We start from the raw sequence: 13,124 nt of genomic DNA, 5'->3' as shown, positions 1-13,124 counted from the left end.
TTCATAACCTCTGTCAGCAGATAACCACCCATTGCTTCCACACATGAACCACCCACTGCTCACTGTCTTTTTAATGATGTGACTAAAGCAAAGCTATTCATACACAGCATGCAGACATTTGATTTTTAAGATTTATAATTGTACATGTGTGAAAATACATGCTCCAGTATTTGTATGTAAAATACATTTTGTGTGTGTTAAGTTGCAAATGCATTGCATTCAAATGTGTTGGATAAGTTAAATGAGTAAAATGAGAGTGTATTATTACAGTCCTTACAAAAATGGGACATTTTTATTGTCAACTGCATAACAAACACAAACACAAGAATGAATTTGAAAACTGCCATTCTGCACAAAACATTGTATTGTTATGCTACAATTAGATTGTTATCTATACTATAGTTATGATTACCTTCTTCATACATTCTTTCCAACATGATGACATGTTGTTGTTGCTTTTGCTGTTGCCGTTTAAGTTGTTTTGATCATTCAGGAGAAAACAGAAAGAATGACTATTTGACTATATCTACAAATTGGTGGAATATACTTAGAAACTTGTAGTAATGTCATCACTTAGTAGAATATACTTAACATTTAGTAGTAAGTCATAAAACTTAAATTCTATAAGTGAAAAAAACTCAGTCATTTAAAGCTATTTTACTTAAAGTTATTCACACATTCGACTCTATCTACAAAAAGGTACAATATACTTAGAAACTTGAAGTAATGTCATCAAACTTAGTAGAATATACTTAACATTTAGTAGTAATGTCATAAAACTTCAATTCTTTAAGTGAAAATAACAGTCATTTAATTAAAGCCATTTTACTTAAAGTTATTCACACATTTGCCTTTTCTACAAAAAGGTACAATATACTTAGAAACTTGAAGTAATGTCATCAAACTTAGTAGAATATACTTAACAGTTACAGAGTTGCGTGCCATGATGCACAACATACAGACTCGTTTTCTTTTAATTGTTTCTTTGTCCAGTAAATGTATTTATTGACCATCACGGCTTTTGGATTCATTTTTTGATGCACAACATACAGACTTGTTTTCTTTTAATTGTTTCTTTGTCCAGTAAATGTATTTATTGACCATCACGGCTTTTGGATTCATTTTCTTTAAATTGTTTCTTTGTCCAGTAAATGTATTTGTTGACCATCATGGCTTTTGGATTCATTTTTCAAGAAAGAAACAGGCCCCCCTAGGTGTTTTTTTTTTACCCCCTGGTTAACAATGATCCACTTCAAACACTCTAAATGAAATCCTGGACAAACATGTCCAAATGTACAAAACATTCAATATCCCTAGTAATAATGTAGTAGTAATGTCATAAAACTTCAATTCTTTAAGTAAAGAAAACTCAGTGATTTAAAGCCATTTCACTTAAAGTTATTCACACATTCAACTATATCTACAAATTGGTAGAATATACTTAGAAACTTGTAGTAATGTCATCACACTCAGTAGAATATACTTAACATTTAGTAGTAAAGTCATAAAACTTATTTTTTTTTAAGTGCATTGTAATTAAATTGTTTAAGTACAGTAGACGTCATAAGAAATTGGGGCTAACAGTGTACACTTCAAACAAACTGTCAATATCTGAAATATAATAATAATTATTAATATTAATAATAAACATTTTATTTGTTGAGCACTCTTCATTCAAGCAGAATCTCAGAGTGCTAAAAAACAGCTCTCAGCAAAAGCACAGTTTAAGAAAATTATACGTTTTTTAAAAAGTAGGAAATGCCTTTCTGAATAAAAAGGTTTTTAGGCCAGTCTTAAAACAGTCTAGTGTCTGTGTTGCCCTTAAGTGGTCTGGGAGGCTGTTCCACAGTCGCGGGGCTGCAGCGGAGAAAGCCTGGTCGCCCATGGTGCGTAGCCTAGTGTTTGGGACCTGCAGGAACAAACTGATATTGGATCTGAGGGGGCGGTTTGATGTTTGGGGAGTGATGAGTTCTTGCAGGTAAGGGGGGGCATGACCGTTTATGCATTGGTGGGTGAGAAGGAGGACTTTGTAGTCAATGCGGGATGAGACAGTGAGCAAGTGTAGTGAGTGTAAAATGGGGGTTGTTGTATTTCCTGACTCTCATCAGGATCCTGGCAGCGCTGTTTTGGATGTACTGCAGCTTAATATATATCAATGACTAAATAGCTTCTTCAGGGAGATGGAAATTGAATGTGTCATAGAATACTCTAGTCTTTTCAGAATGTTTAATTATGTTGGCATAATTATGTTGACAACCAAAACAACACAGAATCCCTATGACAACCCGTACAGATATAATCTTCATTATGCTACTAACGATGTTCATCTCCCTCTTCTCCCTATTTAATGCCAGCTACCATGTGAAACCACCAGTTGGTCTGAACCTTCCAGCCTTGATTGTCGCAGATGGAGATCTGTTCCAGGAAGTGACGTCGCGCCTCTTCCTCTCCACGCTCCTCCTGCAGCGCATCACGCAGGTAGCGCATGTCCTGCGCTGCGCTCAGCTCAGGGATGCCCGTGAGCAGCATGAGGGAGAAGAGTGTCACAAGCAGCCGGGACTGAGAGCGCAGGGACAGGTAGGCCTCGATACATATGTCCTGGGGAGGGGAGGGAGTCAGTCAGAGTCATACTGGGTCAGACCCATTCAGAGTTGTTTGTTTATTATGCTGTATTGTCAGAATCAGCTTTTATTGGCCAAGCTAGTTTGCACAAACAAGGAATTTGTCTTGGTGCAGTGGCTCTCAGTGTGCTTACACATATCACACAAATATACATCACAACACAAAACAATACAACAGTGCATTCTAGTATCTGCCAACACCCCCACTCCGTGTGAATATGTTCTCCATATGTATATGTGATTTATGTATGTATGTCGGTGAGTGTATAAGTGTATAAGCTACTGGATTACCTAAATTTCCCTCTGGATTGATAAAGTATCCATCTATCTATCTATACTGACTAAACAGATCTCATACACATTATCTTTTATGAATGCTTTTGTGACCGTAGACATTTTGAGATCATAGAATGAACCCATGAGTGTCACAGCAACACTCACCCGGAACCTCTGGAAGTAGAGACTGGAACGGCCGCTAACCCGGCCCATGACATACAGGAAGTCTGGGGTTAGGACAAAGGGGACCCTCTCCCTGTTCATCCCCATGAAGCTCTTGGTGTTGCCCAGGATGTGGCCAAAGTCAATATGGAAAAGATTCCCTAGGGGAAAACGTGTATCTACTTCATCACATGCTATGGTGATGAAAAAAAATACGACATCAGAAATAAAAACTGGAATTGGATCAGTTCTTATTAATAGGAACATTAGCTGTCTGAACATTAGATTTAACTGTCTATGCGTTGTCTCTGTGCTTCATTGGCCCATGGAAAAAGGTCCTTGAGTGCCAGTCAAAGCACGCTTTCACTGTTACCATGCCAACAATTGGACAAAGTCTCAAAAACTATTAATGTTTATATCGTTCATGTTTCACCCTGGGTAACCTTGAACTCCAAACTTATATATGAGTGTTTTCAAAGAATGAAACCAGATTTAAACCAAACATTTAAATCCAAAGACTAAAAAAGAAAGCAGACATATTTGACATAGACAGCTTTTTTGTATCTGCAAAGTATCTCTGTACTACTCTTCACATCTCCACAGGCAATCTATAGTCATACCTTTATCAGTGATCATGATGTTGTCATTGTGGCGATCTCCAATTCCTAGGACATAGGTGGCCACACAATATCCAGCGCATGAGTTGACAAAACTCTCCACGGCTTGATAGCGCTGAAGACAAGTCAGAGACAAGCACAGAAGGAACTTTTGAACTCAAACCTTTTGCTGTTCTGTGATCTCTGTGTGTTTTGTGTGTTAACATTTGTGGATGTACCCATGATGAATGTTCTAGAACGGATGGAATAAATGATGGTACCAAAATGAGAACTAGGCGAGAGAAAAAGAAAGGTAGAACATATGAAACCATGGTCTCACTGTTCCTTGAAGTGGACACTTGTCCTTTAGCCACTCATATAGAGCATCATTTTTGAACGCTCCCATGGTCCCTCCTTGGCTCCTTTGCACCGCCGCAATTGTGACAGCATCTCTGACTATTTCTATCATCCCTGAGACAAAAAAAAACACACACACACACACACACACACTCACACACACACACACACACACACACACACACACACACACACACACACACACACACACACACACACACACACACACACACACACACAGATGGGTGTACTGACCTTGAGGCCTTCACACAAGCATAACACTCAAACATCTACCTCTGCATTGTGTTAATGTTTCATGAGAATCACGAGTCATGCTGGTATTGTGGGTTACCCAGAAAATCGTTGTGTACTGTACATAATTGTCGTGAACTTAATTTCCAGCTAAAATGTTCCAGAAGTAGTAGTCCCACCTAGTACTAGAGTAGATTTTTAAAACACATTTCAGGAATAACTGTTCAACAAAACAAGTTGTTTAGCAAACAATTACAAACTATTAACAATCATGCAGTAGGACTTACACATTCTGAGTCATGTATGACTCTTGAACATTGAACTGTGGTTGTAGAGGGCTAGAAGCCTAGAAGCCTAGAAGCCTACTCATTGTTATGTGATGTACCTATGTTGTGTCCAGTGGATATGCAGCCATAAGGCACCAGGTTGAGATTCAAAGATCTTTCCTGCCAGATGGAATCCATTACTTTTAGTGTCTGAAAAAGAAGGAAAGAGTTTTCAAATAATAAAAACATAAGAACTAGTTGTAGTTGAGGTATACTTACCTTGTTTTGTCATGCCCACCATGTACGTCTGGTTCAGTTTCTCCCTCAGTTTTGCCTCCTCCCCTAGTAAACTGTTCTTTATTCGGTCAACAGCACCCAAACCAAATGTCCATCAATGTCACTTTGCAACTATGACAACCATGATCAAAGATCTTATCCTCAATGGGTCTTTTTTATCACTAAAAGCTAAGTGAGTTACAAATAGCTTTTGCAAAATTATGCTCATATGAAATTAGCTTTAACCACTATGTAAAGGCAGCAATCCAGCAACAACAGCACAAACCATTAAATGGCACACATCCATACTCCAACAGCCTTAACTACAGTAATTGCCTCTTTTCCGGTCCGCTGTAGAGGAGATTTTAATAGCAGCCGCTAATTACAGCAGCAGGGATTCTCACAGGCTCAAACATCACCTTGGTTACTAGAGCTCACCCTCTGCACCTTCACCCTGCTGGTTCTAGATCTAGATGTTCCTGTTTCTGTTATGAAAGTTTACTGAAGGAAACTGGTATGTCACAAGGATACATTTAAGGTATATGGTACATTTAAGATATGTCATCATAGTAAGTAATGCTTTGAGGTAAAGCCAAATACAGAAAGACAGCATTTAGCTACTATACCCACAGGTGAAAGTCACAGACGATGTGCCTTCAATTCATATCTAAAACAGTCCTTTTTTCATTTTCTATAAGGTTTGTATTAAGTCATATCTTTTCTTTCATTTCTGCCCTCTGCAACCTCACTCAATTTTACTCAATTTATATATTTAAACCTTGAAGAATAAGTGTATTTCCATCATCATATCCTTTTTTTAAATCTTCATGAAAGAAAAGGGCAAAGTGCTTGAATGTGCTTGCATTGCTACTCTGTGGATATATATAGCTAATGAGAGAGCAAGCCTTACCATTACAGCTACTACTTGAAAAAAGCAATCAATAGCACAACAAAGATAAAAGAATGTCTGTTATCCGTTTGTTCCTCACCTGAATGACGAGCATGTCCTGTCTGAGATCGTCGCCTTGTTTGAATATTAATCCCACAGGAGGACCAGTGGTCTCTTGTGAATCAACACATGAGAACTCCAGCCAAAGGGGCTTCTTCTTTGAAGCCATGATTTTACATTTGTCCAGCTATGGTGAGCAGCAGGTGGTGAGGTTATTTTAAGAGATAATTTAAAATATACATTTTGTTCACTGCCTGTCCAGCTTGAAATAGTTTCAGCAATGTACATAGGGCTACACTTAAACATACATAAACACATGCTAAATTATCACAGGTGACAGACATTGGAGGACATACATGTATGCAGTCTTTGCAGATGTGCGTGATGTATTATGTTTCGTTTTCGGCATTTTTGAGGAGTGAAAAAGAGTGTGAACCTGAATTTGTCCAGCTCTGATACGAGGGTCAAAGGGCACCTGGAAGTCTGGTGGGAAGCTGCAGCACTGCAGTAAGTCCTGAAGTTTCTGTGCAGCTTCAGTTGTGTAATCACAAAGACATCAAATCACATTATGCATTTAAAATTGCTGTATTTCCACACTATTCATTATTTAAGTCATTTACATGTAAAAAAAAAAAAAAAAGTAATTTTAAGTCATTTTAAAAGGCTTTCAAAATACAACAAAACATAACCCATGCTGTAAGCATACTGCATTACTGGTTGGCTACTGTCCAAAGATAAACATGTACTTCTGTGCACATAAGTCATGATTTTCTGATAACCATTTCCCTTTTATGAGAAACAGAAGAGGAACAGAATGCACTTGTATGGTAACACACTACAGGAAGGACAGGTAAAACCAAGAAGAAGAAGAAAATAGTTCTTCCCTTGGTGGTTGTAATGGCCCAATGTTTCCCCATGTGTGCTGCATGCCATTCTTTGTGAGTGTAACTACACAGCTTGATTATTAGAATTTCAAAAAGATGCAACCACTTTTATATGATAATACGTATGAGTGGGGGATCACTTCTTGTGAACAAACAAACATAGAACAAAAAATAAAACTGCAGACAGTTTCTTAAGAGGTTGTCTTTACCTGTTGGTGGGAGATCACTTTTATCTGGAAATAACCTCTTTACTGCACTTGCCACATCGTGTAAGCAGTCCACCACTTGAACTTGCTGTTGAAAACTTGACAGCATGGCTTGACCACAGCCCATCAGGTAAGCCTCCAGGATGACGGCCATGCGCTCCCGAAAGAATGGACATCCTGCCACCTCACTCCTCAAGTACCAGAAGAAAAAGTGACCAATTCTCTTACTCTGAGGAGAAGAAATGTCAGTTAGCATGGTAGTGGTCTGTGTCTGTGTCTGTATTTCACAACTCCAGAGGTATCCGTCCTCCTTTTTCATTTGGCATTGTTAAAAAGAATCTCATTGTTTTGACTTATGTTTCAGATGTAATAATGCCGTTTTAAATCCCATTTCCCAAATCCCATTTCAATTAATATGCTTACTCTGAGTGCTCTTCGGATAAGGAATCTGGCTAGACAGCTGTCGTGATAGGGCTCAACCTTCAGAGTCTATAAAAGCAGAAACAGCATGATAGAGAAGTTTTAATGAAGACATTGATATTGTATTTTAATCTGCTTGCTTTTCCTGTGTGCTGACAGGCTGAGGCCTTGAATACTCTCTTGCTGAGGCAAACCACCTGTTTACTGATAATCATGCACACTGCTCAACTCTCAAGGACATATTCTGAGATCACTGCAGCAGCTTCTGAAGTGATGGGACGGGAGAATACCGCCCTTTGTGTGATGAAACCTGTTTTTTCTACTCACATAAGGCTGGCTGCGCCCAGCTCTTCTTTGGAGTTTGTTCATGATATTTGGTTGTGACACATCTCCCTCTTTTGCAAAAGATATAAAAGTACTATTCTAAATTTTGATTGCTGGTCTCTGTCTCATCAATATAAACGTCTTAATATAATTTATCTAACACAGCATCTCAACAACACACAACAGCATGCACTATTGATTAAATTGCACATTGAAATACATTAAATGCACTATCTGTGCATCTTTAAATTATATTGAGAAGCATAAATGCAATGCCAACTGTAATGTTGCAGACAGCATGTGTCACGAACCTGAACCAGCTGGAGAAGGAACCTCAGCACCTCTTCATTGGACAGCAGTTCCAGCCTTCGGACAGCCAGGCTTCGTACCCTTTCGTCAGCAAAGTCCACTCTAAGAAGCTCCAGAGCCACTGGCAGTTCCAGGTCATGTGGTTTCCAGTGACCCAGCAGCCAATGAATGTCCTGAACAGCATCGGGCTTTAGCCAATCAATGCTCCGCAAGAACTGAGGCAGGTTAGAGGTGTAGCGTACGCTTTCCTCCCTAAACCTCCTTAGATGATCTCTTTGGGTTTGCGTGGAGGGCGATATTGGTGATTCCATTCCGGGGTCATCCGATTTCGAAGGCGATGATGGGCTTAATGCAGGCAGAGAGGTTGGTAAACTGGAATTAGATGATGGTGAGGAAACACTTGGAGGAGAAAGGGTGTTGGGGATGCCTCTACTGTTGGGGATGACAACAGGAAAACAATAGCGATCCAAGAGGAAGGTGATAGCCATGGACGTGGCCACGTCAGGGTTTGTTGCAGTAGAAAGCTTGTCGGCTTCAAAAGTAAACGCCTCCTCCTCTCGCTCAGGAAAAGGCCACATGTGAAGGGTATGAGGCCCCTGACTAAGCACAGACCTGTGATCAATCAGCTGAAAATTCACAAAATACAGCATGTTTCCTGTACACCTTTGGAAGTCTGGCACCTTGGCAGACTTGGATTCCTTTGCCGTGGAGTTTTCGTAGGCATTAATTGTAAATCCAAGCTTAGAACCACGAGGGACGTTCTTCAGGAGAATGTCAAACTCAAGCCACGTGTTCCACAGAACCTCATCTGCGAAGCCTCTTGCGGTCGAACAGACAGATGAGACTACCTTGTTGCCATAGATGATGGAAGCCTCAACGTGAATTAGTTGGGGTACTTTGATTGGCAGCTCTGGAATGTCAAACCCCAGAAGTTTAACCCTGAACTTTCTCTCACAGTCCCACAAGGAGATCATCAGAATCTCACCCATCTCCTTTCCATCCAGAGCAAGGTCCTCGTGGAAGCTGGAGAGGCTGGTGAGGTTGTCTACAAGGGGGCAGGTTTCGCTTCTCACTGTGTCCTCTGGAAGTGAAGCTACATCAGTTATTGTCAGGCGAAGGTCCTTAGACCTCTTCAGGCAGCTCCTGACCCAAAGGAAATTATACAGAGGAATATTTCCAACTAAGAACTCTTCCCTTCCGCAAACCTTTAAAACCGGATCAAATGTGGGCCAGTCAAAAGAGGAATCCCTTTTAGACATAGTTTCCTGAAGTACCTTCAGCAGATGATCTGGAGAGATTTCAATGTCTATGTTCATAGAAGAGCCTGTGTCATTAAAATATACAGTGATCGGCAGTTGGCGCTCATTCCAGTCCTGGAGGTCTTTCGGCAGGGGTGCGATTGTAGTCCATGGTTCAGTGGCATACGCTTTTGAGTCCCGGCTTTTCAACTCCTCCCTGCGGGGTGAGGCAAACTTTCTGCGGGTAAAGCTCAGTTCACTCAACCTGTTCCCTGAAGTAGAATTCAAGTCATAACCAATAAGCTTGGCTAGCGTGTGATGGTTATTTTGTACATCTTCTGCATCTATTTTCTTTTCTGTGACAGAAATTCGTGCCATCCGCACACCATGGGAATCCAGGAACCAGGGTACGTTTAGTGTTTGCAGTACCTGACAATCATCATATATTTCATACAGGTCATCCATCTTGGTATACAGAAGGTGATATCTCTCAGGGTCCAAGAGTCCAAGTGGGTCGGGCAGTTGATTTCTCTCTTGTGCTAACATACAGAGACGCAGACGCAGTTGGTGTACATTGCACTGAGCAGGGAGTTTGACCACAAAGGTTTCCTGGCCATTGTCTGCATGACAAGCCTCTCTGGGAAACTCGCAGATGAACTGGAGGTTGTTTTCTGGTGATCTGGAGGTGTCTTTGCAGATGTGCTTTGATTGATTGTCCAAACCCCATCCCTCTTGCTCTTCCATGAAGGCTGTGAAAGCGACTGTGGTGAGTTGGGCATTAACCACATGTTGCACCTCATAGTCATATATGTATATGTGTGTGTGTGTGTGTGTGTGTGTGTGTGTGTGTGTGTGTGTGTGTGTGTGTGTGTGTGTGTGTGTGTATGTCTTGCTACTGTTTAACTATTTATATCTTACACAGTTTTTAGTTTCTTGAACTTGCTGACAGGCTGATGAATGGATAGTTTTCCTCCAGGGCACTCCTGTCAATTACTTGAATAAATCCCTGTATGCTGTGGTATTAGAGATTAAAAGGTAAAACTGCTGTGATATTACAATTTTCATACATTTCTCATTAACAACAGCTGATTGCCAATTAGATGGTCAGTATCCAAATGTACTGTAGTCATATCAAGTCTAGTCACTTTTATTCATATGACAATTTTAAAAACAACAGGAGTTGACCCAAAGTGCTTTCCAGTAGAGACAGGTGGATTAACAATACAAGTATATGCAAAGAAAAAGAAAAAGGAGTATTTGTTAAAAGCGGTACTAAGAGAAAAAGCTAAAATAAATAAAAACAGAAAGAAATGATAACCAAGCTAAAACGGAGGTCAAATAGAAGGAATAATACATACACAAAAAAAAACTAAAAAAACTAAAAGCAAGAGGAGAAAGCTGGGTCTTTAAATTTGATTACAAATTTTCAGTGATGTGACAGGACTTAACTGGAGACTATTCCAGAGCAGATTGGGACGAAAACGATAATATGTGGGATTCATGTGTAAGACTCCCTCAAGCCACACTGGCACAATGACACTGGTTGATTTCGTCATTGAGGAAATTCACAGTTCCCACATGTTCCAATAGTGGAAGCATACAGCAGCAACAGCAGGATTTAAGATTTGAGAGTTTGTGTTGAACAGATTGGATTTGGATACTACCTATCTAATTGGCAATCAGCTGTTGTTAGGTCTGAGGGCATTTTTAAATTAGTTCAGTACAACATTGTGTCCCAGCTTTGGTTAAGCTTTAAACAATCTCGTCATTTCATCAGTGTAGGTTGCCAGTTTAAACAGTTTCCGCCTGATAGTTTCTGTGCAAGCACATCTGAAAACCTGAATATGAATGTTAAAATCCCCTACATTTAACAGTTTATCAGAGCAAGAGTCCATAAGAATTACATTACCATTAGTCTTAGTGTAATATAACTCCTAATTGTTATTTTTAATTATATAAGGTTGATGTAGTTCACAGATGGTTGTGTGATTTCCTGGATAGAGGTGTTAATCACATTGAATGTGTGATAGGGTCAGCCCACCGAGACGCTTACAGGCTCACACCCACCTGGGACAAAGCTGGGTTAATGACCACGCAACTCCCGCCGGGATAAAATAGTATGCGGTCTCACTATATACACGTTGCCGTCGCTGGCGGGAGTAGGAAGCTAGCTGCAGGAGTCTCATGTCGGAACTTCACGTTTGGCATTGATCGGTAAGCTGTTGCTTGCAACATTAGGCTTTCTATCGCTTGTTTGCTAGGCAGCCCGATCATCCGAATGCTCGGGATGCAATTACTGTGGTAAGCTACCGAGATTGACGCGCTGCCTCTGGCCTGTTGTTATTTGTATGCTATGCTATCTGTTGCTGTTAACTTATTTATGCTGCCTTGTTTCCACTGCTCCTGTAGTGACGCGGGTCTTCCCTCAATGCCCATTTCCCTCTGGGAAATGCGTTGTATTGCCGCCAAGGCCAAGGTAGGCAGAGCGCCACGGTCATGTTTCATATTGTATCTCGTAGGTGGTTAACGGGCAACTTCCCTACTGAAAGGAATGTTTAAATTCTAAATGTCTATTTTTCTAATTACAGTAATGATCCATGTATTTATATTTGATCAGGGAAATGTGCAATATCTTTTCTAACCATTGATAGTGATGCATGTATTTATAACGTATCAGGAACAATGTGCAATATCTTAAATTATTGACGTAATGATTCATATATTTATTAGGGGGAATGTGCAATATCTTTTGGTAGACCACAGCAACAATGTTCTTAAACTTAATGTCTATTAAAGTAGTGATGAATGTATATTGTCTCAGGGAAATGTGCAATATCTGTGTTTTCTGATTTTCTGTTTGTAGACCACAGCAGTACTTGCCCATGAGTCTGGCCACTGTTTTCCTTGGTTTATTAGGTTTCCTCCGGTAGGAGGTAACCTATTGTTATTAGGTTTCCTCCGTAGGAGGTAACCTATTGTTATTGTAGGCTTTCCTATTATTATTATGTTGCTGCAATGGGAGTCAATGGCAGCCCCTAGAACCATATGGTAACTTTTTGTGAAATTTGGCACACTCATTAAGGACACTCCCTTCTTTATTCACACCAAGTTTCATGGCTCTCATTACACCACTCTAGCGCCACCAACAGGGCAAAGTTGGACTTTTGTAACACACGCAACTTTTGAACCGTATGACCGATTTTCAAAAATGAGGTACCATTTGATTCCCTGAATCAAGACGAATTAAACCCACCCCTTGGCGTCGATTTCCGGTTATATAGATTTTCCGCTATTTCCGGTTTTATCAAAAAACTTTGAAAGCCTTCTCCTCCTACAATTTTTGGCAAATCTTCTTCAAAATCACCAGAGATGATCTTCAGACCTAGCCTCACAAAAGTTATGGAAATAATTGTGATCCTCACAACCGTTTGTCCGGTACAGCCACTCAAATTCAGCTGAAAAGCGGCCAAACAGGAAGTGAAGTCATATGTCAGCAAATATTTGTGTGTTTTAGTTCGTCTTGATCCAGGGAATCCAATGTTACCTCATTTTTGAAAATCGGTCATACGGTTCAAAAGTTGCGTGTGTTAACACAAGTCCAACTTTAACCCGTTGGTGGCGCTAGAGTGGTATAATGAGAGCCATGAAACTTTGTATGACTAAAGAAGAGACTGTCTTTAATGATTGTGCCAAATTTCACAAAAAGTTACCATATGGTTTGTCCGGTACAGTCACTCAAATTCAGCAGAAAAGCGGTCAAACAGGAAGTGAAGTCATATCTCAGCTAATCTTTGAGATATCAACACCAAACTGGTATATCACTTGGATGACACTACACTTTGTTCACATGTGCAAAGGCAACTTCATATCTTGAAAAATGATTGACATAAAGCAAATTCGATACATTGTTAACGCTAAAATAATGCTTTACACATCTGCAGGTCAAAAAGTGAAACTCTGATTCAATCACAAGTTCATATGAAGACAC

The 13,124-nt window shown here is 40.0% G+C and overlaps 1 protein-coding gene across 1 annotated transcript; it reads right to left on the bottom strand.

Moving 5' to 3' along the window:
• Positions 1-2,340: 2,340 nt before the first annotated feature.
• Positions 2,341-9,880, bottom strand: LOC308377184 (phosphatidylinositol 4,5-bisphosphate 3-kinase catalytic subunit gamma isoform; the record flags this gene model as incomplete). Its single annotated transcript, XM_080853768.1, has 10 exons — positions 2,341-2,598; positions 3,063-3,220; positions 3,680-3,791; positions 3,996-4,126; positions 4,650-4,740; positions 5,796-5,942; positions 6,192-6,286; positions 6,849-7,074; positions 7,269-7,334; positions 7,901-9,880. The coding sequence occupies 10 exons, from the start codon at positions 9,878-9,880 to the stop codon at positions 2,341-2,343; spliced, it is 3,264 nt and encodes a 1,087-aa protein (XP_080709894.1).
• Positions 9,881-13,124: the final 3,244 nt, after the last annotated feature.

This window comes from Sprattus sprattus (genome assembly GCF_963457725.1).
Source record: "Sprattus sprattus genome assembly, chromosome: 16".
Lineage (NCBI taxonomy): Eukaryota > Metazoa > Chordata > Actinopteri > Clupeiformes > Clupeidae > Sprattus > Sprattus sprattus.
Note: the sequence above shows the minus strand (reverse complement) of the source record. Positions and strands in the feature narration are given on the sequence as shown.